Source organism: Spinacia oleracea, chromosome 2 (genome assembly GCF_020520425.1).
Source record: "Spinacia oleracea cultivar Varoflay chromosome 2, BTI_SOV_V1, whole genome shotgun sequence".
Classification (NCBI taxonomy): Eukaryota; Viridiplantae; Streptophyta; class Magnoliopsida; order Caryophyllales; family Amaranthaceae; genus Spinacia; species Spinacia oleracea.
This window is the reverse complement of record NC_079488.1, coordinates 107,183,349-107,208,199: the sequence shown is the minus strand read 5'-3', so window position 1 is coordinate 107,208,199 and position 24,851 is coordinate 107,183,349. Positions and strand designations below refer to the sequence as shown.

Below are 24,851 nucleotides of genomic sequence, written 5' to 3'. Positions count from 1 at the left end.
AAGGTCCTACCGAGAATCGAACTCGGGTTACAGGATTCAGAGTCCTGTGTCATAACCGCTAGACCATAGAACCGAATTGTTGCTTTTCAGACGAAAACTTATTTTATAAAAGTATACAGTTGTACATTTTAGTAGATTTATGTTGACAATTTTGATTGTGAAATATTAAACTAAATGATAACCTACTTATGTTAGGATAGTAGGGCGAAACCGCAAATTTGATGGTGCAGGCGTGTGCACCGTGCTCTAGGTGCACCTGAAACAAAACGACATAAAAAACACATAAAACGCGCGTGTTTCATTAAATCCTGGGAACAAAAGAACATTTTCCTTGAACAAAAGAACAATACCCTAGAACAAAAGAACATTAAAGGCTCTGTTCTTTTCAGCTCTGTTTTTCGCGATTTTTATTCGATTTGTTTTCTTCTTGCGATATATATTTTTCTAGATTTTAGGTTTTGAACTCAAATTGTGAAGAGGAGAGAGAAAGTATGAACTAGGTTTTCTAAAATAGTTCTTAGAGAGAGAAAGTAGTGAAAATTCCCAAAAATTCGTTGATTTTTCTGCTTCAACATCAAATTAAATCGATTCTTCTTCTTCAAATCTGAATTCTGCAGCTGATAATCAGATTTTGGAAGGTAATTTTTCAATTTTGAAAAAATAAATTATAGGTTTTGAAGATTTTGATTTTGTAATAATCGTGTGTTTGATGATTTTGTTTTTGTAATAATCGAGTTTTGGTGGTTTTGATGATTTTAATGAATCAAATTATGTAACAACACGTTGATTTCATTGAAATCGCTGATTTTGAAGATTTGGATTATGTAATTACGATTTTTTTTCCAGAAAAGAACAGTTTTACGTAATAAAGAACATATGCTCGTATTAAAAGAACAGTTTCTTTATGCTCGTATTAAAAGAACAGTTTCATTATAGTAGAAAAATAGACCATTTTCGTTTCATAATTTGTTCTTTCATTCTATTGTGTTCTTCTTTTTTATTATTTTCAATTTCATTTGTGTTTCATAACTTGTTCTTTTTATTTTATTGTGTTATTTTTCTTCTTACTTTTTATTTATCCTTTGTTCTTTTGGTTGCGTTCTTTTTCTTGGTTTTATACATGTTAACCTATTATTTTTTCAGATATTATGAATAATGTGCTTGATAATTCATAATAGAATGATGAAAATGATGTTTCCGAATCATATATTATTGTTGAACAAGGTACTTGACTTGTTCTTTTAGTCTCTCTATTTGTTCTTTTAGTCTTTTCATTTGTTCTTTTTATAATATTCTGTTAAAAGAACAAAATAAAAACACGTGCATAGTTCTCATTATGCACTCTTTAAGAATTTTTTCTTTCTCCTTCTCTGTTATTCTTTGATTCTACTTCCTATTTTTTCATTTTCTATTTTTCAGCAACTATATATATAATAATTGTACTTATGGATCATAACCATTAGTCATTTTATAAATACATTTTAGAGACCGAAAGAGGAGAGGATTTATATTCTCTCAACATAAGAGAGATTTTTTGAGAGAGAAAGAATGAGATGGTGAGTGAAAGAGTAAAAAATATATTTTCTCCTTATTCTCTCTCTAAAATTCCTTCTGAATGTTTCTCCTTTGTTGAAAAATGAGTGAATTAAGAAAAACATTAGTTCAATTTGGCTAGTTTTCAAAGCAAGAGAATATCTGGAGAGCGTGATATTTTTCGAGGATTGAGAACAATTTTTTAAGATTTATTAAAAGATATTGCTGCTCCTGATAAATGTTGATCAAGTGTTTAAGGTACGTTTCCTTGTTCTTTCTCTAATGTTCTTTTCAAATTGTAATGTTCTTTTCACAACTTTACTTTTATTGTGGCATCAACATAGTTTGTTCTTTTAAATCAAAATAGTTTGTTCTTTTATATCAACGTACATATATTGTTAAAAAAAGAACATATAATGGTTTGAAAAGAACACATAACACTTAAAAAAGAACATAGTCTGATTCGTGGTAAAAGAACAAAAATACTTTTTTTTAAAATATAGATTTAGTTTTAAGTGCATCAAAAAATCGTCGTTTCGTCTTTTTTTAATTAGAACATAAAATCGTTTGAATAGAACAAATAACACTTAATAAAAGAACATAGATCTGATGCGTTGGATAAGAACAAAAATACATTTAAATATAGATCTCGTTTTAAGTGCATCAAAATTTCGTCGTTTTTGTCTTTTTAATTAGAACACTAAGTGGTTTGGTTTGAAAAGAACAAATACAACTAATAAAAGAACATAGATTTGTTGTTCTTTTCGTCCCTTTCATTCTGTTCTTTTGTTTGATAAGGAAAAAGAAAATGTTGTTCTTTTTCATGTGTTTTGTTCTCTTGTTCTTTTTTTTGTTGTCTTTTTCTTAAATTTTTTTGAGTTTTTGTTATTTTATTTTTCTTTTGATTTTGTTCTTTGTGTTTTCTAAGAAAGTTGTTGTTCTTTTTTTAATTATTTTGTGTTCTTTTTAACTTTTTTTACTGTTTTTTAATTTTTTATAATATTATCGATAATATTTTTTTTTTCTATTGCATTTTTCACATGATGTTCTTTTTGTAAAATAGTTGTTCTTTTTATAGTGTATCAGAAGAGAGAATATGTTATTTTCAATTTTGTACATTTTCTTTAGTTTTTTAACATTAGTGTTCTTTTCAGCTTTTGGTTAATGTTCTTTTCGTTTACTCTATTATGTTCTTTCTGTTTAGTTTCTTATGTTCTTTTTGTATTTTTTTATTTTTTGCGTTTTGGTGCAGGTGCACGTAGATCTACGTGCAGGCCCCTGCACCATCCGCGCGTTGGGGCGAAACGATGATGGTCATAGATTAAAATGGGAGGTTAAAGGTGAGCCACGTTGATGAATGAATAAACAAGCGTACGGAAATGGGAGGTTAAAGGTGAGTCACTGTTTATCATCAAATTAATAACATCGCTAATACTTAACCATTTGTATGTTTTTACGAAAATTAACAGCTTGATTAATCAATTTAGAAATGGTGAAATTTACAACTAATGAAATTTCGTATCATTAGCTAATTGTATGGTGACTTGGGTACATATAATATACTATGGTAAAATTCTCTATACATTACAGAGTATTATAAATTCAATATAAACCATGTAATAAGAAGCTTGACATGATGATCCACTAATTCAACTATTATAAATGATCTTTTGGTAAATTGTTAATTATCATCTTAGTTCTTACAACACATAAATTGTGACACATGAGACAATAATTTCTGAAAGGACCATTAAATATAGTTATCAAGAGACTGTTACGTTTATAATATTCAATATAGTCAACGTAGTTGCATTTACATTGTTACAATGCAACAAGTAATTAGACAAGCTAAGCTTGAACAATACAGAGATTGATGTATGTATCAAAGATAGAAATGAGAATGAAGTCTAGGTTTAGCCAAAGCCATCAAAGGTTGAGCTTTAGGCATAGTCATCCCATAAACTTCCTTAGTATCAATTTCCTCAGCCTTCATACCCTCTGGTGGCAACCAATCAAAAGCATGGAAAAGTCTAGCCAATCCCATTAACACAAACACCACCCCAAGTGGGGCCCCTGGACACCTCCTCTTCCCTGCACTAAAAGGCAATATCTTAAAATCAGATCCATGGCTAATCTCCACTCTACTCCCATCCAACGGCCAGTGTCTTTCCGGGTAAAATTCCTCTATGTTGTCCCACACTGTAGGGTTGCGCCCTAAACCATGCGTGTTGATGAAGACACGTGTCCCTGCTGGGATGTCATAGCCGTTGATTGTGGTTGGCCGTAGTGATTCGTGTGGGATTAAGAAGGGTCCGGCTGGGTGCATGCGGAAGGTTTCACGTACGACGCAGCGTAGGTAGTTAAGGTGGGGAAGATCTGATTCTGTTACCATTCTGTTGGGTCCCACTATTGTGTCGAGCTCTTTTTGGATCTTGTGGAGGACACGTGGATGCTTGATTACTTCTGCCATTGCCCATTCGTTTGTTACAGCTGATGTATCTGTTGCCGCAGCTATCATATCCTGCATTGGTGCAATTTAATTATTAGGATGTTAATCCCTCCCTTGAAGAACCTTTACTAATTAATTCAGTCCATTTCCATGTAGATCTGGTTATTGGGCGGTTCGGCTAGGATCGGTGAGGGTCAAAAGCTGATTAGGTAATGAAAGAGTAATTTTTATCGGATAAGCATTGTATTGGTGGTAAGACATGTGTATCCACTTGTCTAATGGATTTTTTAAGCGTTCGGGTTTATTGGGGTCAAAGTGGGTCACGGGTCAATAGTGGGCCGATAATAGGCTGGTAAATAAACGAGCAAGGAAAAATGAATAAAATGAGCCATATGCGAATACAATTGAATACAGAGCTATATACATATTTTTCTTTTATATTATAACTATTTTAATTTTTAAAATTATGTGTTATAAGTTTGATCATATATTCACTATGTTCAGTAAAGACCTTGTACAATAAGAACTCTATGTCTCTACTCTCTATCCAGTGAAAATCCTATTAATTTGACCTTAATCCTTTGCCAATTGGGTTACCCAGTCTAGTAATCAGGTGTACTCCATGCAACATAATATATATTCAATTATTTTTTTGTATGCAGTACTTTATAAAGATTTAAATAATTGTGTTTCATGCAAAATACTATGTTAGTATGTTCATCGTGAAATCAACTTCATATTTACATGAAAAACATTATGGTTATGATTTTTTATAACATACTTTGTATATTGGATCATACCTGAATTAGAGCTTTAATCTCAACATCTTCCATGTTCTCTTTTCCATCTTCACCAGGCAAACTCAACAAAACATCTACAAAATCCATTTCTCCCTCTTCAACTCCCATTTCTTCTTTCATTTTCTTTGCCTTTCTATGTTCCTCAATTATTTTACTGTGGAAATCATCAACCCTTTTCTCCACTTCCCTCATTTTCTTCTCACACCCATATGGATCAACCCACCTCCAAATTGGCAAATAATCACCTAAGTAAATCAAACCTAATAGCCAAAATAGTTGGTGGGTTATGTGCATGAATTCTAGGGCCTCTTGTGGGCCCGCGGTTCCGGCCCCAAAGTATTGTTTCCCTAGCAACATCCTAGTCACATTATTCATAGAAAATGAACCCAATACCTCCCTTAAGTTAACAAGGTTATTTCCTTGAGAACGGGCCCATACATCTTGGATCAAATGTTGGGCCTCTTCGGCCCGATGATTCACAAAGAGCTCGAGCCGCCTAGTCGTGAGCAAATGCTCCATGCATATCCTTCTCATTCGCTTCCATTTTGGGCCCATAGGGGCCAAGGCCACATCGCCGCTATTGTAGGCTAGGTGGGTAGCGGCTAAGGTCTGTGGGCGTGAAGCAAACACCTCGTCTTGGCGGACCAAGATCTCGCGTATAATTTCCGGGTCATTGGTGGTTATGGCCCCCACATTACCGAGCTTTAGGTAGACCAAAGGCCCATATTTCTCACAAAAGGAGGCGAAGTCGCGGTGGGGAAGTGGGCCGAGTTGGAGGAGGTTTCCAAATATGGGCCACCTTGGTGGGCCAGGAGGTAGTTTGTGATGGGGTGTGTGTAACTTGGCCTTGAGCCATTGGAATAGGATCTTGGCAGCAAAATATGAACAAAGTAAAGCTATTGCTAAAGTTCTCAAATCCATCAAATTTAATAGAGGAAGTACTAATAAATTAATTATCATCTCCACAAAAGGTTTAGAAGTTGAGAAAGAGATGATTGATTGCTCTTAAGGTTGGTTCAATAGGTCATGCCATGTTAGTGGGCATTCTAATTAATCTCCTAAAAAGATGTTAAGAAACAAATTATGTGTGCCAAAGATTAAGGGTGGATAGGATGCAGATAAAGTGTATGAATGCTAGACTATCAACAATTTTTTAAAATATAGTACGGGGTACAAGCTTACTTATTAAAAAATTGAAAAAGGAAAGTAGATGGTATATCTCTACTCTTGAAAAAAATGAATCAACGAATTTTGAGATTCAAACAATTGTTGCTACTCCAATTTCTAATGTTTGATGGTAGTTGATGGTGTTAAATGTTGTTTACTGGACTTATCTCGGGACTATTTCATTGTTTTTTGGTACAACAATTGGAGTTGCTCAAATAGTCTATTATAATTTTGCCGATAATGTATGAAGTAAAGTAATTTGTGACATTCCATTTTTTATTTTTAAAAAAAACCCTAACCTTACCTTAATGTGATTTCTTTATTTCCCTTTCTATTAGTTTGAAACATGTATTGGTAATGCTTTTTTTGTTTGGTGCAGTCTCTTACTGATTATTTTATCTCAAAAAATATACTCCCATAACAACTGCTCAATTAGTCTTCTATAATATCGCCTCATCGTCTGACGCGTACTTCACTTTCAAACCTTGCTTAATAGTATGTCAAGTGTGTAGGGAATAAGTGACATGACATGTGGTCTAACAATTTAAACAACCTAGCTCTTACAAGAATTTGTACTTGTATACTCCGTAATACTATTAAAGATTTGGTGTGCTCCAAATATACAATTATTGTATTGTACATTGGGTGTCGTGTGACACTAATTTTAGTACGGAGTAACAAACTAGCTGAAGTGACTATAGTTAATGTTAAAAATGACCCTACTAATAACAAAAGTTATTTTAACCAAGGATAAAACTAACCTTAGCCTCTTAATCAAAATAAATTTGACCCTAATCATAAACAAAAGTGATAAAATAATATTTGGGTGGGCTCGCATGCGTGACTGTGTGAGCCTACACAAAAACACCGATACTTACCCAATTTCACCGAGTAGTTTATCAAACATTTCGTTGCAATAAAAATCATGGAAAAATTCCTTAAAAGAAAAATAATGAAAATTACTCCCAAATTATTACTCTGTCTGTCCTTAAAAGATACGTAGTAGTTATAAATCACAAATATTACTTTATTAAGAAAGAAGACAAATGAAAAGACCATGATTGTTACTTTTATCATTTTGCTAAATTAAATAATAGTATAGGGCAAACGTTAGCAAACCATATTTGATTTTTTTAAGGGTCTCTTGCTCCTTAATCAACGTATCGGGTTCGAGTTTGAGAATGGAAAAACCTCAATTGGGGGTATGCTGCCCATGAAAGTACCCCATGTAAACTCTGAAAAAGATTAGTCCACTCGTCAAAAACAGTGAGAATTTCGTACTAGAACCCAAAAATAAAAAATAAAAAATAAAAAACGGGGCAAACTCAAAGGGTGACTCGGTGTGTTATGGAGGGAGTACTCGCCTACTCGGTGTGTTTTGCTCAAGTCAATTAAAATCATTCGACTCTCCGCCCTACCGCCGGTAACCGCCGCTGCACTAGGCCAACTACCTCCCCCAATCCGGCAATCTACGGCGGAATTGCCAGTCGGAATCTCCGCCACACGGCTTTCCGCGGTCGGTCGTGAGCCCGCAGCTACCGCCATTCTCCTACTGTCCAAATTGCTGTGATTTTTATCCCACGGAAAGGTTAGGGCTCTAAATTTGGATTTAAATATCTTATTCTCTTACTGTTCTCTATTTTAGTAACACGATTAGTCAAATGGTTCCATTGTGGTTGAGTGATTAGGGAACCAATTGTTTGTTTTGTTTGCTAATTACATTACAAATATGATTGTATTTTTTATAATAATTGTAATGGTAATCAAAAGGTTTGTGAAATGTTTGAATGCAGAAGATATAGAGCTTGGCTGTAATTCCAATTGTTAACTAAACTATGCTATTGAACTTTTGTATTTTCGTATTCGGTCTGTTTATCTTGTATTCACATCCCGATTTCCAAATTTCTGAACCGCCATTGATTTACATATAGATGTATAGGAGTACCAATTAAAACTTCAAAATTTGCCGTGTTTGCTCAGAGCATACTTAACTTCGTAGTGCAAATGATGAGAATTTGGTGTGCAAGTATGTTCTTTAAGAGAGAAATTTTGCTGAGCTCCTTTCGCTTCTGTCACTAGTGTGAAACGCCTTTCGCTTATACTACTTGTGCTAAGACATGATCAAGATTACAAAATCTATCTGGGATTTGCTTATGAACTTTCCTTGTCCCAAATAAGTTGTCATGTTGATCATGTAATTTGAACAGCAAAATTCGGAATTAGGCATTGTATGTTAAGTGTAAACTAGGTTCGTATCGAGTATTGGCTTCCTGGAACAACACCACTTGTTTTTTGATGGCTAAATCTTAGTACTTAGTATATTGAATTGTATATTTGTATGTGTAACACTTCAATTGGGTTTTTGACATGTAGACGTAGTGTGCTCTCCAATTTAAGTAGGGGATGCTTACGCGGAGGCTTCTTGTGAACTTTTGTCCTTCCAAACGGTGCTTCTCAACCAAGAACACCTATGATCTTTCTTCGTCTATTGCAGAGTTCAATAAGGTATGCCAATGCCCAATTTGTTGCTTGCTGACAAATATATGTAGGAGTATGTTAGATTTCCTGAATAAAATCTGCACTTTGTTGTGTTTGCTGAGATTATGCTTCAATATATGAAGTATATAGCAAGGGATTGAATTTCGTTGTAAAAATATTATCCATGAGATGTAGTGTTTATCTAGGCAGCACAGATACGGAGAGTCAGAAACTAACAAGGGGGTGTCCTTTATTTAACACGTAATCGGACGCTGACACACCTCAGGACACATTTCAAATTAAACCTTTGAAAATTTGACAGAGTATTAAACTTTTATTGAGTACTTGTACTTGGTAACTACATAAAATAGTTTGATGAGCTATAAGTGGGAATATGTAGTTTTTTTTGTTAAAATTTTGTACGAAAATGTTTAACTCGATTAGATTTTCTGAATATGATTTTCTTTATATTCGTAAAATGTCCTTGCCTTAGACATTTGGATTGTCGTTTACCCAATACTCGGATCTATATTCATCCTCAAAAATCCTCATGGGACCTAGTATGTTACAGAGTAATGTTTGATAATGTAATTAAAAGTGGCAGCAGTTGGGTTTCATCTGCTATAGTTCTTTGGCTAGTTGTTGTTTGTTGCTTGATAAAATGGATGACCACTTAATAACGGTTAGTCTGCATAAGATGACTAATACTCCGTATTCCATAAATATGTACACCGGCGTGCTTTCTCTTCTAGTTCTTGTAGACTGGAATACTGTTTTCCTTTTTCATTCCATGAATAGGAAGCTTTCTATTAGCATACTAAGTGAAATTTCATCCCATTTATGATTTTAGGAACTGGAAGATATTTTTGGTGAACCTCCTTCATCATCAGGGCCTTTAGGTTCAAGTAGCAGTGCAGGTGTAGCTCAAGATATTCAGTATTCGTCTCCTGATGAAGTATCTGAAAACGTTTGCGGATTAACCCATATTGGAAAGCAAGGAAAGGCACAAATGGTGGATGTTTCTCCTAAAGAAAACACCAAGAGAACAGCTATTGCTAGTTGCAAAGTTTTATTGGGGAAGAAGGTGTTTGAATTGGTGTCAGCAAACCAGTTGGCGAAGGGAGATGTGCTTAGTGTAGCCAAAATTGCAGGAATAACAGGGGCAAAGCAGACTAGCAACCTTATTCCACTTTGCCATAACATTAGCCTCTCTCACGTAAATGTTGATTTGGGTTTGAATCATAGTGATTACAGTGTTGATATCCAAGGGGAAGCCTCTACAACTGGAAAGACTGGGGTCGAGATGGAAGCTATGACTGCTGTCACCATTGCTGGTCTAACTGTCTATGATATGTGCAAGGCTGCTTCAAAACACATTGAAATGTCAAATGTGAGACTCCAGCGTAAATCTGGAGGAAAGAGTGGGGATTGGTCCAGAGACGAGTAATGGTATTCAACTAGGTGAGTAATACTGACTTGACTTTTGTACGGTTCTTGTTCTGTTGCAACTTGGAAACACCCCCGATCTTGAGATTTTATCATTGTTTAACACTGAATATAAGTTGAAGAAATAGTAATTGAATTATGTCTCTGTTCCTAGTTCCACACTTCAACTTTTCATTCATATTGTTTATAATTTCAGTCACTGAGGTGTTTTTGGTTGACATGAAAAACCATGGGAAGTGTAAGTTCCTATGAAGTGGAAGGTTGTAGTGTTGTTTGGTTTGCAAAAAAAAGGGAAAAGTAACACTTCTTAGGAATTTTTACTTCCCACGAAATGGAGGAAATTGCTTACCTAGGTCCCCCTAGTTAAGTGGAACTTTTATAGGTCTCATGTCATCTTGAATTCGAAAGATCGTGAAATTTGGATAGTCCTTGAAAGGACGCTTATAGTTTCTAGGGATATTTTTCTTACAATTTTGTAGACTTTTAAGGTTTTAGGGTGTCCTGTTGGGTGTTAGCTATGGTGCATAGGATCACCAGTTGTCGTGACTCGTGAGTGCTGCTTTGGATTCGAGTACCTTGGAAAGTATTCTCAATCGTATTTCTACTTCTGATTTTAGGAATTTTCTAGGTTGCTCTGGTCTGGTGTGGTGTGGTCTGGTCTGGTCCGGATCCGATGCATGTGTTGATTTGATAAGGAAAGACATAACTAAGTACAAGGTTTATACCAGTGCATCCGAAATGGTGGTCTCACGCCTGCGCGTGCACACGAAAGCATATGCACACACATTGGCTTCATGCACCTTGCATGAATGGGATGTCTCATGTTTGCGATTTAAGTAGGGTATTTTAAGCAATCTAATAAAAACCTTTGTTATATTTGAAAAGGGGTCGTTTTTTTGTTTTGGTAATATCCTAAAATAGTGCATCTTACTATTTTCTTAGGAAGTTTAATAATCATTAATATCAAGAGTTGACTGTGACTCTATGAGATAGCAATTTTAATGCTCACCTCCATGATAGTAAGAGATAAGAAGCACAAAGCTTAGTGGTCCAATAAGCAATGAACATGTTCATAATGTTCCCAAAAAGCCATTCAAGGTAAGGTTTAAAACATAATTAGGAGTAAGAGATAATTTTAGGCTGTCATTAACTTAAGGATGAAGACTGGGGAAGGAAATATTTTTATCATTTATGGAGTAGAACTTTTGGTGCCTTTTGTGTCTTCCCTTTTCTCCACCTTTTTAGTTGAAAGGTTTTCCTTTGTTCACCTCACATGGTTTGAGCCTTTGAGGGGCAAGCCTTAATTTCTACTTCCTCCACCCCTAAAAAAAAGAGTTCCATTGTACCATGACTCCCATCCTTAAATAGTTTACGATCCATACATGTGGTGCCAACCTGATCAACATGAACCTGGCCCGGAATTTATGGGTCGGGCAGAATTTTTAGGCCCAATTTTCAGACCCGGACCGTAATTTTAAAAGTTTTGGCGGGCTTTGGGGGCAGCGTATAGCTAGACTTTTAGTCGTAAATTTGGCCCGGTCCGATGGCCCGAAATAGCGGATTTAGGCACAGAAATCGGCCTGAATCTTGCCCTGCCCTGACATGATGGGTTGATTTTATGTCCTGACCCGAATCCGGCCCGCCTTTGACAGGTCTTGGTGTATGAGACATGTGTGGTGCGTGAAATGTAAGCATTTGTACACCATACATGGTAGAGGCGCAACCAAAACCGTCGAGTGTATACCTTCCCTTTTTTTGCCTCTATCAGCAGATGTCGTTACGCTTAGGCTTACAGTGAGTGAGTGTGAACTCACCCCTACTGGTATTTGGCTGGGATACTTAGCTGCCATAATGGCCATTTAAGTCCACCACCTGTAATCCTATATTAACATCTTTTTGCATTTGAGCCTTTGAAGGGGGGCCAATAACCGAGTGATTCCATTATCTTTTGGGGAGGGAGTGGGATTGTCGTCATGCTATTACCTCACCAAGATCTCTTCGCCAAATCAAACAACATAACTAATGTCCGAGTACTAACTAATTACCCACTTTGCACAACTACTTTTTACTTTTTACAGTACTTTGGGCCTTAGCCTTAGGAGCATGTTGCATGAGGAAGTAAAAACCCCGGTCTGTTATGTTTTTACAAAAACATAACAACAACAAAATTCAATGAAATGGTACATTTTTCAATTGAAATGGTACATGTTTTAATCGAAATGGTACTTTATTTTTAATGAAATAGTACTATTTTTAACGAAATGATACACGTTTTTATTGAAATGGCACTCTGTTTAACGAAATGGTACTCTTTTTTAATGAATGGTACTTTTTTAAAAGAAATGGTGCATGTTTGGCGTTGTGATGTGTTTGCTCACACATCACAACATGTCACCTCTCCGCCCTCCATGTTGCAGTGTGTTTAATATTTTCCGTGTCTTTAAACTACTACTCCGTACAAAGTTTGTTTTAATCTTTGTTTCACATTATTGTCTTGGTATACACTTATACGTAGAGTACATGACTATTTAGAACACCCCCAAATGGCAAAACCATCCAAAAAATGCATTGACAAATATTCATTCATGTCTATTTGCTCAGCCCACTGATAGCGTAATTAGCTGAGACTGCGGAGAAGTGTTGATTTCATTCCTATCATTTTCCCCCACAAACTTTGGCAAATAGTGAAATTGCTTCATATTGCTATTGCTCCACGTGGACGACATGTTTGCCGTAATGCCTCAAAATAGGATTCCGTTTTCCACGCTACTACTCTGTGTTCTCCAGCTAAGAGCAACACTTGCAAAAATTACTGCCATTTTTTTATTTTTTTTCTTTCTAGTTTATAAGGTGAAAAGAACAAAGCTAAGATAGCTGGTTTTTGTTTGGTGGGAAGTTTTTTTTCCTATGAATTTCCATTTTATCAATATTTACTTTTATGCGTTAATCAAACAATTACCAACTTATCATTTTTCATAAATTTATACTTGCTCGTTTGTATTGTTAACCAAAGAAGCATTTAGAGAGTCTCTTTAATTTTCTTCTTTCTTTTGTAGGTTCTAATTTCATTCATTTTGTTCTTTTAAACTTTATCTACAATCTTTGGTGAAAATGTTACGGACCGGAGTAGTGCATAAATATAGTACTATACCAGGCTGGCTCAATCACGACCTGATCCAGCACGAAAAAGGCACGGGCAGGAAGTCGTGAAAGACACGACAAACATGTTAAATTGAGTGAATTAGAATTAGGCACGACAATCTGACACAAGGGCATATGGGTGTGGGCCGTGCCTAGGCCACACCTTTAAAATTTCCGGCATGAACTAACTCATCATATAACAAGTGGCTTGGCGTGGGCCGGGTCTGTTAGGGACATGGATCGACCCTCGCATCCATCTTTACTAGTAATCTCTAAAGAATTAGTTCAATTCTTTTTATTAGGAAAAAAAGGATTAGGGAAAAAGGTCCGCACAATTTTGATCTCTACTTTACCCTTTACTGGTGGCAACCTAGCAGCTTTAATCAATGAAAGCATGCTCCCTTGATCTTCTTTTGCTTCATCACACTTTATAAGAATTGTTCACAAGAAATATCGTAGGATGGTTACTGGTTAGAGATCATGGCATTTTCATGACAATGCCATTAATCATAAAGTGACTAAAGTCTTTCTTTTGTGAATATTCAATCAATTATTTCAGATATGATTAATAACGTCTACTCCGTATTTGTTAGTCTTAGTCCGATATCTTGTTTCATATTGATACACATTTTAGTGTTTTACTTGTTTATCGAGTTACTTAAGGTACGTGTCTGATTGTCTAAACGGATGGGTTAACGTGTAAGTAATGTTACCACCGTACACGATAATAAAACCGCTTAATGTAAGTCACGTAAAATGAAATCCAAGTGAAACTTCACTAAACTTCCGAACACCAAAGTAATAAGATTTGACGAGCTTAGCTACCACGTGTGAGTGTTAATACTTAGTAGTGTGTTAGGGACTTTAGGGGTAGGGTCGTCTTAAACATGTTAGGGGTCCTGTGCTAAAAGTAAAATTCAAACCTGTTAATAATGCCTATGAAAATCAAAACATTCACTTGTTATAATTTCATATAAAAAAATGTTCATATTAAATTGACATAATCTTAAGTAACTAGAAAATTTAAAAATATAAATACTTGTGAATGTGATTGAATAATCACCAAATAAACTAATTAGGTTTTTTAGTTCATGCAATTATCTTGTAAATATACATACTCTCTAGTTCAAATGAAACACAAACACGAAAAGAGAGCACCCACAAGAAAATAAAAATCAAATCTTTAATCAATTTGCTTCCGCTGGAGATTTAGCAATTGAAAATTTATGTACTGCGAAAATTTTTTGTTTAGCAATTAATTACATAAGCATTGGAAATTCATTAACGGAATCAAAACTTAAGTAAAAAATGTGGCCCCTCCACAATTGGAGGCCCTGTGCACTTGACCAGGGTGCACATGCTATTAGCCGACACTGGTTAGGGGAGGGGATTAACGGTTATGAATTCATGAAGGAGGAAAATATAGTTTATGATGATGAAAAGAAATAAAGAGGATCCTAATACGTGTAGTAGAGGGACTACATAATCGGATGAAACCTAAACTTATTGGAACTTATTGGACTTGATTAAACTTAATCCAACCCAAGAGAAATGAGGTGAAGAAGCGCAACCAAGAGGGTCCAAGATTGCTTCGTCGAATGGGCTGGAAGCAGGTTGAAAGAGATTTTATCAGGTCTAGGCCTAAGATCAGGCCGAAAGACGTAGTCGATGACAACATGTAAATATTCTTGACATGATCAAACCTAATTTGACCTGATTGTGAGAGGGTCAACATATAAAACTCGATTGAATAAAAGTGTCATGAAACTATTTTCTTCTAAAGATAAAGTGAATGCACACTTAAGATTGAATGCCTGGGTATAAGGGTGTCAAATCGGATCAACGTATTGGGTGGGTCGGACTCATCGGATTCGGGTTGAAGCGGATCGGACTGGAACGAATTAATTTGGCTAACGGGTCGGATCAGATCGGATTGTAAAATTAACGGATCGAATCGGGTCGGATTTTTATGTACGGATTCATATCGGATCGGATTGTAAACGGGTCAGAATGTAGTCGGGCTGGGTCGGATCGGATTGAATTGGAACATGACGGATTGTTAACAGATTTAGGATTCGGATTCATATCGGGTAGGATTCATATCGGATCGGATTAATCGGGTAACGGACTAACAGAGGTAGGAGTGAAACGGATTTAGCCGGGTTGGGTCCATTTGGTTCCAAATTATATAATTATAATATCGATGACTTAATTAGGAGACGAAAACGATAACTAACTTTTAAAAGTAATAAGAATTTAAGATCAGTGATATAAGTTATTGAGTATATAGTATTAAACTTAGTTTAATGCTACATCCGTTTCTGAAAGTTCTTTACGCCTTAAATCTACATCAGTTACAAGTTTCATTTGAGCAAAGTATATAAAGGGAGAATGAAGTACAAGTACACCGTATAACTAATAGTCATACGCTTAATTGTAGTGCAACATAATTAATGTTCTCTTATGGGTCGTGAACGAAAACGGGTTTGATCAAAATTAGTTCGGATTAAACGGATCATGGGTTGAAACGGTTCGGATTAAACGAGTCATGGGTTGAAACGATTCAGATTAAACGGATTTTCCTCGGGTCGGAACGGATTCAGGTTCAAACGGATCGGATCATAAACGGGTTTCGGACCGCTTCGGTTTGGATTAAACGGATTCGGATTGTCATGGATCGTTCTGTTATCGGATTCAGATATTCATCGGATCAATATTAACGAGTTGGGTCGGATTTGGGGTTGAATATAATCGGATCGAATCAGATTCCGGATCTTAGCTCCCGAATTCTAAACGATCGGACAAACCCATCAGTGTCACTGGATCGGATTGAGAATTGACACCCTACCTGGATAACTTGATTATCGGACCAATAGATCAATTAAATTGGGCATAGCCAACAGACGCCTTGGTCCGTGATAAGATTTTGATCAAATCTAAAAGGCTCACCTTCCAATGCTCATACTAGTACTACTCCGTATTTATATTTTGACTGATTATTGTACGATATATCTACCCCAAGTCCAACCAACAATAATTAAATACTTCTTCTAAAATCAACCATCACCAAACCAAACATTACTCCGCAATCTATTCTACACTACTTTGTTTTCTTCTAAATAAATCTAATGAGCATCCTCGTCAACTCTTGCATCTTTGCTCTTTCATAACCAAAATCACCACTTCTCCATCTTTTAAAGATTGTCCCTTCTCCAATTACTAAGTACTTTGCTAAAAGTTATATTAAGAAGTTTGCCAGATTCATCATTTATCGATTGACTTAGTGGTGTTGACGCTATTAATAAAAAGAAAATGAAAATAGAAGAAGTTTTTAAGAATAACCCAAAAAGAAAAATGCGCAAAACTTGTAAGGATACTTAATATCTATTTTGTATTATTTCGGACTTATTTAAAACCTACAACTGTCTTATAATTTTGTTTCATATTTTAATTAAGTTCAAACTTAGGTAATCTTAATTAATCGCAATAGCACATTGACATCTCTCATGTGAACGACTAAGTATGATCTATTATTAGAAATAGATAGATTTAGCTATCTAGCAAAAATATGATATTCAACCAAATATATTTAGAATGGATTAGCTATCAACTAATCATTGACTAATACAAAATTATCACATACTAACAATTTCTTGTATGAGCTGTATCTCTACCTATTTTTTTAAGAAATTCTAAATCTACGTGACTATATCCAATTTCATATGCACCCAAAATAAGAATAAAGGATCAAAAACACGGGTTACCACTTTTAAGTTTGCACCGATCAACCGAATTTTCTGTTTTCTTTTATTTTACAAACCGCCAAAATAACTTTTAATTTTCTTTTTTGTTTTTGTTTCTGTTTTCCATGGTCTCTCACATTTATTTATAAACTCACACTTCATCTCCATGTGAATCTCTGCAGTCTGTGCTCATCCCACTTACCTCCTTTTGTTTTTCCCTTTCTTCCAACCATGGAAGAAAAAAGAAAACTCACCTCTTTCCTTTTCTCTTTGGTTTTATTCCTCTCATTTTCTCTCTCCTCTTCTCTTGAACTTCAAACACTTGTCCTATTTTCTCTCCCTAAACCCTCCTCCCTTTTGTCTAACCAAGAATGGGACATTACAGCCCAACTCCAGGCAGAGGGCGAGCTTTCAGATACCCTAAGCAACACCCTCGACTTTTCTGGTTTGCTAGATTCCAACGTCGCGCTTCAGCTAGAACATTTGGATGCTCTAGCGCCGTCGCACTTGAGCAAGGATGAGCTTTTCGCTATCAAGCTGAAGCGCGACGAAGCCCGGGTGGAATCTATCCTCGCCAAGGCCCAGGCCCGAGGTGGCTCGCATCCCTCCTCCAAACCCGGCCCATCTCATGGGAGGAGGAATGCGACCCACGGCCCGCGCTCTGGAGGTGACTTCAGCAGCTCCGTCACCTCCGGGCTGGCCCAAGGGAGTGGGGAGTATTTCACCCGACTCGGCGTAGGGACACCGCCGAGGTATATGTACATGGTGTTGGACACTGGAAGCGACATCGTTTGGCTCCAATGTTCACCTTGTAAGAGATGTTACGATCAGACGGACCGGATGTTCAACCCCGGTAAATCCGGTTCATTCCGGTCTATTCCTTGCCGGTCCAGGATCTGCCAGAAGTTGGACCAACCCGGATGTACAGTACGTGGCAACAAATGCGCGTACCAGGTGTCGTATGGTGATGGGTCCTTCACCGTGGGAGAGTTCGCTAGTGAAACGATGACGTTTCGAAGGACAAGAGTTCCAAACGTTGCGCTTGGGTGTGGACATGATAATGAAGGTTTGTTTGTAGGTGCTGCCGGTTTACTGGGTTTAGGGCGAGGGAAATTGTCTTTCCCTTCTCAAACCGGAAACCGGTTCGGGTTTAAATTCTCTTACTGTTTAGTAGACCGGTCTGCTTCGAGTAAACCATCATCAGTGGTTTTCGGCTCATCAGCGGTTTCCCGAAACGCGGTTTTTACCCCATTAATCTCAAACCCAAAACTAGACACCTTTTACTACGTGGAATTGATTGGGTTTAGCGTTGGTGGGACCCGTGTCCCTGGTGTTTCGGGTGAACTTTTCAAGATTGACCGTACGGGTAATGGTGGAATTATATTGGACTCGGGCACCTCGGTCACCCGGTTAACCCGACCCGCTTACACTGCCTTACGAGACGCCTTCCGGGTCGGGGCATCCGCTTTAAAGACCGCCCCGGGGTTCTCATTGTTCGACACATGTTTCGACTTATCTGGTAAAACGGAGGTCCGGGTTCCCACGGTGGTAATGCACTTTAACGGTGCAGACGTGTCATTGCCCGCTAACAACTACTTGATCCCGGTCGATACCTCGGGTCGATTCTGCTTCGCTTTCGCAGGAACAATGAGCGGGTTGTCTATTATTGGCAATATCCAACAACAAGGTTTCCGGGTTTCTTTCGATGTCGCTAGTAGCCGGGTCGGATTCGTTCCGAATTCATGTACTTGATTTTAGTTTTTTCCTTCTTTTTGTGGGGGGTTTTGGTTAAAGGTTGGTTGTTGGCCTTGTTCATGGAAAAGGAAAGTAAAAGTAGTGGTAAAATTAAATGAAAAGATAGGTTTGGCCCGTTTGGGGGTTAGTGGGGCGGGTATCTAAAAATGGTTCACATGAGGAATAAATGTCCTCCAGCTAGCTAGGGCAAGAATTGTGAAAAAAAACAGGGAGTAAAAAAGGGTACATAAATGAGATTGTCCCACAACATAAGTGAGGGCATTTTGTGCATGTGAAACTCTGCTCATAACAAAATATTAGCCCACTCTTCTTGGTCGGTTTTAGTCGATTTGTGGGTGCGAGGAAAAGGTTAATCAAATTGTTAGTACTAATAGGACTTGTAACAACATTTTCACACTAAGATTATTGTGGTTATTGTTCAATGTTCACACCCTTTTTCTCATATACATGAATGCGAGTTCAAAAGCTTGACGTGTTGTCAAGGCCGGAGTTTGTTACGGAGTAACTACGAATAGTACTTATTCGTACTACATACAAGTATACAATTGATACAACTATACAAGTATATAAGTGGGAAAATGTTTCTGTGGTGTAATTTTTTTTTGTTGTTGTTAGCATTCGGTTCACCCTTAGGCTAATTCGGATTCGGGGCGAGTTTTGGGTGGTTAGGTTCCAGTCCCCTCCCAATTGTTATTGTGGGGGATCGAACACGAGTTATCCCTACCAAGTTCAGCCTCAATCACTACTGAACCAATAAGCAATTAGTTCAACGGTGTAATATATACAAGGTAGATTGTCTTTAAAATGCAGCGAGTTCACGACCTCGCCAAGGAAATAACATCTTTAATGTCTTTTAATAATGATCCTTGGTTTATTATTTTAAGCTTTGCTAATTGCCAAATATTCTCACCATGTTTAGTGAACCAAAACGGTCCTAATGCCAAATTAGTACAATCATCAAGTGATATTTTGTACTTTTATAATTAGCTTCAACATTTTAGTATTAGTTTTCCTGAAAAAAAAACGCGGTTAGTGAAATTATAGCTACATATGCTTAATACTTGCTCCATTAAAAAGTTGTACAAAAGCCAATTTCAAGTAGTGGACTACTTTATCAAAGTTTATGTAGATAAGAAAGTTCTCTAGAATAAAGGCAGATACAAAGGGTGGAAATTACTGTATACATGAACCATTAAGGTACATTACTAGATAATTACCTAAACCAAAAACTAAATGAAAATTCCGTAACTTCAGAGTAAAGCCTATGCCTTCAAAAATGGAATCAAGCATCTTTGTAAATAATGTAAAGTCAATTCATTAATAAATTGTCATATAACATCTACAATAGAAATTGAATTTAATAAAAGCATAACAAATTGAATTAAAAAGAGTATTTTTTTTTATCAAAACTACGATCAAAGGAAAAATCTTACACCGCGGGATATCTCTCGCACATATCGCTGCCTCGCTGGGATATACAACATTTTTCGAGAGACGGTCTAACGACTTGTTTTAGCCGCGATGACTAAACTTATCGATCGTTGTTAAACTTCACTTATTTTTACTATATTTTTTTTTTGTAAAACAATTCATTAATAATTAGTTATAAGACATCTACGAAAGTAACCAGTATCTAACAAATTCATGATTTATAATAAATTGAAACAAAAAAAATCCCTTCGTCATACTCATGTGATAATTGAATAAAGGAGTAAGAAATATTGTACAACGGGATATTTTTTGTACATACAGTTGGAATATACAACATTTATTTAACGATGTGTTGTAGTCGTGAGGGAGGGTTCTATCTAATTGTATTCCAAATTTGATACGAAGTAGAAAATACGATATCGTGTAATAATCTGTCAAAGAACCACTTTAACAATTAATGTATTAGATGAGCAAACGTGGAAAGTACAGCGTAGAAAGGAAACAAGAAATAAGTCTCCCACAAAGGTAGAGGACCCTTAAGTTCTTAACCGTGCAGAGTCCATCCGTTAGAATGATAAGGCTGACATATACTGGATCTAATATGACCGACATCCAACAAAAATTGATGTGATTCGTTTTTTTTACGCATTTAATCTAAGTACGCACAATAATCATACATAAAACATTATCGAATTAGACTCTATTTATAATTGATCAATGACCCGACAATACTATAACTACGTTGCATAAGGTTTACCCAAGAGCGCCATCAATTTTTAAGCTAATTGTTAAATTAGCTTACATGCTTCCGAACTAGGATTTTAAACTAATTTATTTCCTAGCTAATTTATGTCCCAATGACAAGCTAATTTACCAAACTAGCTAGCTATTAAATTAGGTTCACTTTTTGAGTAATCATTTAATTAAAATTTGCATTCCAATTGGATAGATTTTCCCCAACCAAATAAGTTTGGACAAAATAATTTGCTTGGCCAAGCTAATTATCAAAATCACTCTAATGATTAAGCTAGTGGCTTGAAATTTTTGCTAATTACAGACAAATTCCTAGCGACAACTATTAGAGAGGTTCTAACTACCCATACGGAGTGGAGTAGCTAATGCGTCCCTTACTTTTGTGGGGTTGAACGAGCCCAGATTTGTCGGGTCGGTTTATTATTAACCCATTGACCACCCGTAAGAACCCGAACAAGTAAACAACACTTAACAGCTCAGGAAAAGAAAAAGATAAAAGAAAGCTCAGCAAAAGAAAAAAAAAATCCGCCAAAAAATGTAGAGGGAAAGGTTCACAAGAACAAAGAGGAAGGAGTCAAAGGAGAGGAAAAACATTGGAACAACATAACAATGGCGGAAGATCAAATTGAAGAGGAGAGAGAAAGCGGAAAAGTGATGGCGTTGATCGAGAAAGCAACCAATTCAACCGAACCTGAGGTTGACCCTCGCCTTCTTAAAGCCATAAAAATGGTGGTTCGATACTCCGATTTCGAGCTCAAACTCGCCTATCAAACCCTAATGCGTCTCATGAAACGACAACACTCTCAGGTTTAATTCCTCGTGTTTCAATTCAGCTATGATATTCATATATTTTATTAAAATTGTTGATTTTGATTACAATATGTTTTTAGGTTATTGAACTTAGGGTTTGTAATTTTTCTGTAAATGCAGATTAGGTATCTTGCGTTTTTGATAATTGACGAGTTATTTATGCGATCAAAGCTTTTCAGAACCCTAATTACTGATAATTTGGATCAATTGTTAAGTTTATCGGTTGGATTTCGACGAAATCAACCCCTCCCTGCCCCCCCTTCTGTTGCATCGGTTCTACGAAAAAAGGCAATTGAGTTTTTAGAAAAATGGAATGGTTCATTTGGAGTTCATTATAGGCAGCTTAGGTTAGGATATGATTATTTGAAGAACACTCTTAGGTATCAATTCCCTAATTTACAAGCGAATGCTGCTCGGGTTGAACAGCAGAGGAGAGAGAGGGAGCTGAAAACACAGGAGATTTTGAGGAACAAGCTTGATATGTTGAGGGAGAGTCTCCCTTCGTTGAAGGAAGAGATAAGGTTGACAATTGATGAGATTGGAGAGTGCTTAGAGATTGCTAGGGCTAAAGATGCAAATGCGGCATTGGAACCGTTAGATGATGATGATGAGGAGGAGTTTGAGGGGATTCGTAACCCGGAGTTGCTGCAAATTCGGCTTGATGCATTAAAGGAAGCAGAGAAGGTTCAGGAGAATATCGAGAACAAAGTGGTTTTTGATGCATTGAGGGAGTTGTATAAGCTGTTAGTGACTAAGCATTTAGTTTCGGTCCAGGAATGGATTTCTATTCTTATCAGGGTTGAAGTTGTTGATATTAGGTTTAGGGATTCTGCATTGAAAGAGTTCATTGATGTTCGGAACCAAATTACTGCGGTGAAGAAGAAATGTGAGGAATCTGGTTGTGCCCTTCCTAAGATCAAGGAGAGTGAGGAAGATGACATATGGGAGGACGGTAAGATTGAATCTGTGGAGGAAAGTAAAGATTTAACAACAGTACCGGTTGATTGTAAGGTATTGGCTACTGATGCCGCTGAATGCAGCAATAGAAAGGCAAAGAAAAGGGATATTGTAAAACGGAGAATAAATGCTGGTAATTCGGATCCTTTGAGGGGGAAGCTTTTAGCTGAAGCTCCCGTTATCAATTGGGGTTCCTCTTTGGACAATTGGGGTGAGAAGAGGGATGCCTTGGCTAACCAGAGGGGATTAGAGCTTGATAGCCATTGGGGAAGAGTAGATGATGATGCTTCTATACCGTCGGAGAAAATTGCAGAATTAAATGTTCATGCAAGTATTTACAAAGAAGAGCAAGCTGAAGTCCAGCCATGCCATGCTCCTTTGCGCAATGGGAAGCTTTGCCAGAGGAAAGATTTGAGAGTATGTCCATTTCACGGGCCAGTTATACCGCGTGATGATAAAGGAATACCTATTTATTCTGAGGGTGAGGCAGGGAAGTCGGCTAACTACATACATAATGAAGATACATCGGTGAGGCAAAGTTCTTCCACGGAAGAGATGCATATTGATGGAATGGGAATTTCAACGGAGAAGCTAGCTAAAATGGCTGTAAAAAATGTTAGAGAGAGGGACGAAGAAGAAGTGAAAAGAAAAGAAAGTGATAAGCGAGCAATCAAGAAAGCCAAACTTGCTAAGGTTCGGGAACACAATGACGTAGTTCTTCGAGAGGCTGCAATAGCTTCAACCTCAAGTTCTGCAGCTTTTGGGGAAGTTGGACCTGCAAACACGGGAGAGAGAGCTTCCACAAAAAATAAAAAGCAAACTCTTGCATCGATGTTGCGGAAGAAAGTGACAGCGAAAGATAGATTGTCACAGAAGCTTTTGAGTGCCCGTGCAAGAGATGAAACCATCAAACAGTTAACTAAAGGCGAGGATACCAGATACCGAGAATCATTTCCAAATCAGTGGTAGCAAAGGATTTTTTTAAATAAAACAATGGCACTTCTGCATAGATATACCGGGAGTGACGATGCATTTCTGGATTGCCATGTCTTCCTCTTATTCAATCAGCTGAAGAGAGAAGGTTTGGCAATCACCCTCAAGTGGGAATTTGGATAGTGTTGGTAGCTTTGTAATTATGTGTTATCTTATCCACATTTCCATTCACGACTTCTCATTTACATTCCATTTGAGACACATTGTTTTATAGTGACAGAAAAGATAATTTTCGATTTATATACTAGCAACAGTTTTGGGTCAGCTGTTTTCCTTGTTGTATTTGGATCAACTCCACTGGATTAGCTGAATCAACCAAAATGGGTGCTAGGTCAAAGACACAAGCGCACTGTCTGATTTGCTGATCATCAGTAATTCAGTGTTATTGCCTAAAACTATGTAGAACCCTTGCATGTGTGCCCTACTTATTTATCCTTGGCTAACATCAGCAAGGCTGTCATAGTGTCATATGATGCAGGCAAAGAGGGCAGCTTTCTCTGCAGCATTAACTTACAATTCTACAAGGAGAAGTGCAAGACTGCAAGGGAAAGGCATTAACCATCACTGTGTCCTACTGAATCGAGGTGCCCTGCTGTGCTGTGCTGACAAAAAGTCTGATTTACCCGTGCTAAGAGGTAAGCGGAGTTGTATGTTTCTTAAACTTAAACTCTATGAACTCATTTCAACTTATTTGGTCTTATTTTACTTGAAATAAATGAAAATGGGCGAAATTGCGGTACAGACTATTGATGTGGGAGCAATGGGGATATCTTAAATCTAAGCTTCAACAAGTGGAAACAACCTTATTGTGAGACAGATATGATGCGGAAGCATTACCAACCCTCCAGCTTTTGAGAAAAAAACATTAATTAGCCGATCAATAATTGATCCAATGGAATCAAATTTGACAGAATTTACGCAATAAAAAATCTGATTTTTCAGCAAGGATAAACCTAATCTAATATATCTACTTCCAAGTGTTGGATTAGAGACAGTAGACAGTAGTAGGGTATTTTGGGCAATATTGTATTGATGTCGGCTAATCATTTTGATCTTCTCTCACATGTTCAATTAATAAATTGGGCCTTATTTGTCTGTGTCAAGGCCGAAAAGTCTAATTCAGATGCGCATTCATGTTCTTGTGTTAGTATACTGTTTGTAGTGGGTATGTATCAGTTGCTCTACTTCTATGGAGTGGTTGTTTTAGAGTATCAAATTATCAATAGTGTGTTTATTCTTTTTTGCCCCTCATAAGAAAAGGAGGGAGTACTTATTTACCACTACCTCTTAAATATCTTTTCACATGAAGTATTTTTTTTTAAAAAGAAGGCAAAATCGTGTATGAAAGATCAGCTCATCCCCTTTTATTTTCTAAGATTACCTCTTATTCAGAGG

General features: G+C 36.8%; 4 protein-coding genes and 1 non-coding gene across 6 annotated transcripts; 3 read left to right on the top strand and 2 right to left on the bottom strand.

Moving 5' to 3' along the window:
* Window position 1: 1 nt before the first annotated feature.
* On the bottom strand, window positions 2–73 carry TRNAQ-CUG (transfer RNA glutamine (anticodon CUG)). Its single transcript has one exon. It is a non-coding gene; the product is annotated as a tRNA-Gln (tRNA).
* Window positions 74–3,268: 3,195 nt separating this feature from the next.
* LOC110785044 (cytochrome P450 703A2) lies at window positions 3,269–5,843 on the bottom strand. The gene is made up of 2 exons (XM_021989487.2): window positions 4,783–5,843; window positions 3,269–4,054 (listed from the first exon to the last, which is right to left on the bottom strand). The coding sequence occupies exons 1-2, from the start codon at window positions 5,740–5,742 to the stop codon at window positions 3,416–3,418; spliced, it is 1,599 nt and encodes a 532-aa protein (XP_021845179.2). The 5' UTR covers window positions 5,743–5,843; the 3' UTR covers window positions 3,269–3,415.
* A 1,415-nt stretch (window positions 5,844–7,258) lies between these two features.
* Window positions 7,259–12,725, top strand: LOC110785035 (cyclic pyranopterin monophosphate synthase, mitochondrial). Of its 2 annotated transcripts, XM_056837707.1 has the most exons (4): window positions 7,259–7,537; window positions 8,323–8,454; window positions 9,278–9,888; window positions 12,475–12,725. In XM_056837707.1, exons 2-3 carry the CDS (start codon window positions 8,353–8,355, stop codon window positions 9,872–9,874), a joined length of 699 nt encoding a protein of 232 aa, XP_056693685.1. In that variant the 5' UTR covers window positions 7,259–7,537; window positions 8,323–8,352; the 3' UTR covers window positions 9,875–9,888; window positions 12,475–12,725. The 2 variants fall into 2 exon arrangements, with proteins under 2 accessions (XP_056693685.1, XP_021845169.1); XM_021989477.2 differs by lacking the exon at window positions 12,475–12,725 and having other exon boundaries at window positions 7,262–7,537; window positions 9,278–10,026.
* Window positions 12,726–16,904: 4,179 nt separating this feature from the next.
* LOC110786394 (aspartyl protease family protein 2) lies at window positions 16,905–18,958 on the top strand. Its single transcript, XM_021990946.2, has one exon. It carries the CDS (start codon window positions 16,989–16,991, stop codon window positions 18,507–18,509), a length of 1,521 nt encoding a protein of 506 aa, XP_021846638.1. The 5' UTR covers window positions 16,905–16,988; the 3' UTR covers window positions 18,510–18,958.
* Window positions 18,959–21,195: 2,237 nt separating this feature from the next.
* Window positions 21,196–23,720, top strand: LOC110786386 (UV-stimulated scaffold protein A homolog). The gene is made up of 2 exons (XM_021990935.2): window positions 21,196–21,503; window positions 21,627–23,720. Exons 1-2 carry the CDS (start codon window positions 21,306–21,308, stop codon window positions 23,430–23,432), a joined length of 2,004 nt encoding a protein of 667 aa, XP_021846627.1. The 5' UTR covers window positions 21,196–21,305; the 3' UTR covers window positions 23,433–23,720.
* Window positions 23,721–24,851: the final 1,131 nt, after the last annotated feature.

Bases quoted from the DNA above. Each gene is read 5' to 3' on its own strand.
- LOC110785044 (XM_021989487.2), bottom strand. From the start codon at position 5,742: ATGATAATTAATTTATTAGTACTTCCTCTATTAAATTTGATGGATTTG. The intron at 4,055-4,782 runs GTATGATCCAAT...GCACCAATGCAG, and splicing joins AGATTAAAGCTCTAATTCAG to GATATGATAGCTGCGGCAAC.
- LOC110785035 (XM_056837707.1), top strand. From the start codon at position 8,353: ATGCTTACGCGGAGGCTTCTTGTGAACTTTTGTCCTTCCAAACGGTGC. The intron at 8,455-9,277 runs GTATGCCAATGC...TTATGATTTTAG, and splicing joins CTATTGCAGAGTTCAATAAG to GAACTGGAAGATATTTTTGG.
- LOC110786394 (XM_021990946.2), top strand. From the start codon at position 16,989: ATGGAAGAAAAAAGAAAACTCACCTCTTTCCTTTTCTCTTTGGTTTTA.
- LOC110786386 (XM_021990935.2), top strand. From the start codon at position 21,306: ATGGCGGAAGATCAAATTGAAGAGGAGAGAGAAAGCGGAAAAGTGATG. The intron at 21,504-21,626 runs GTTTAATTCCTC...CTGTAAATGCAG, and splicing joins TGAAACGACAACACTCTCAG to ATTAGGTATCTTGCGTTTTT.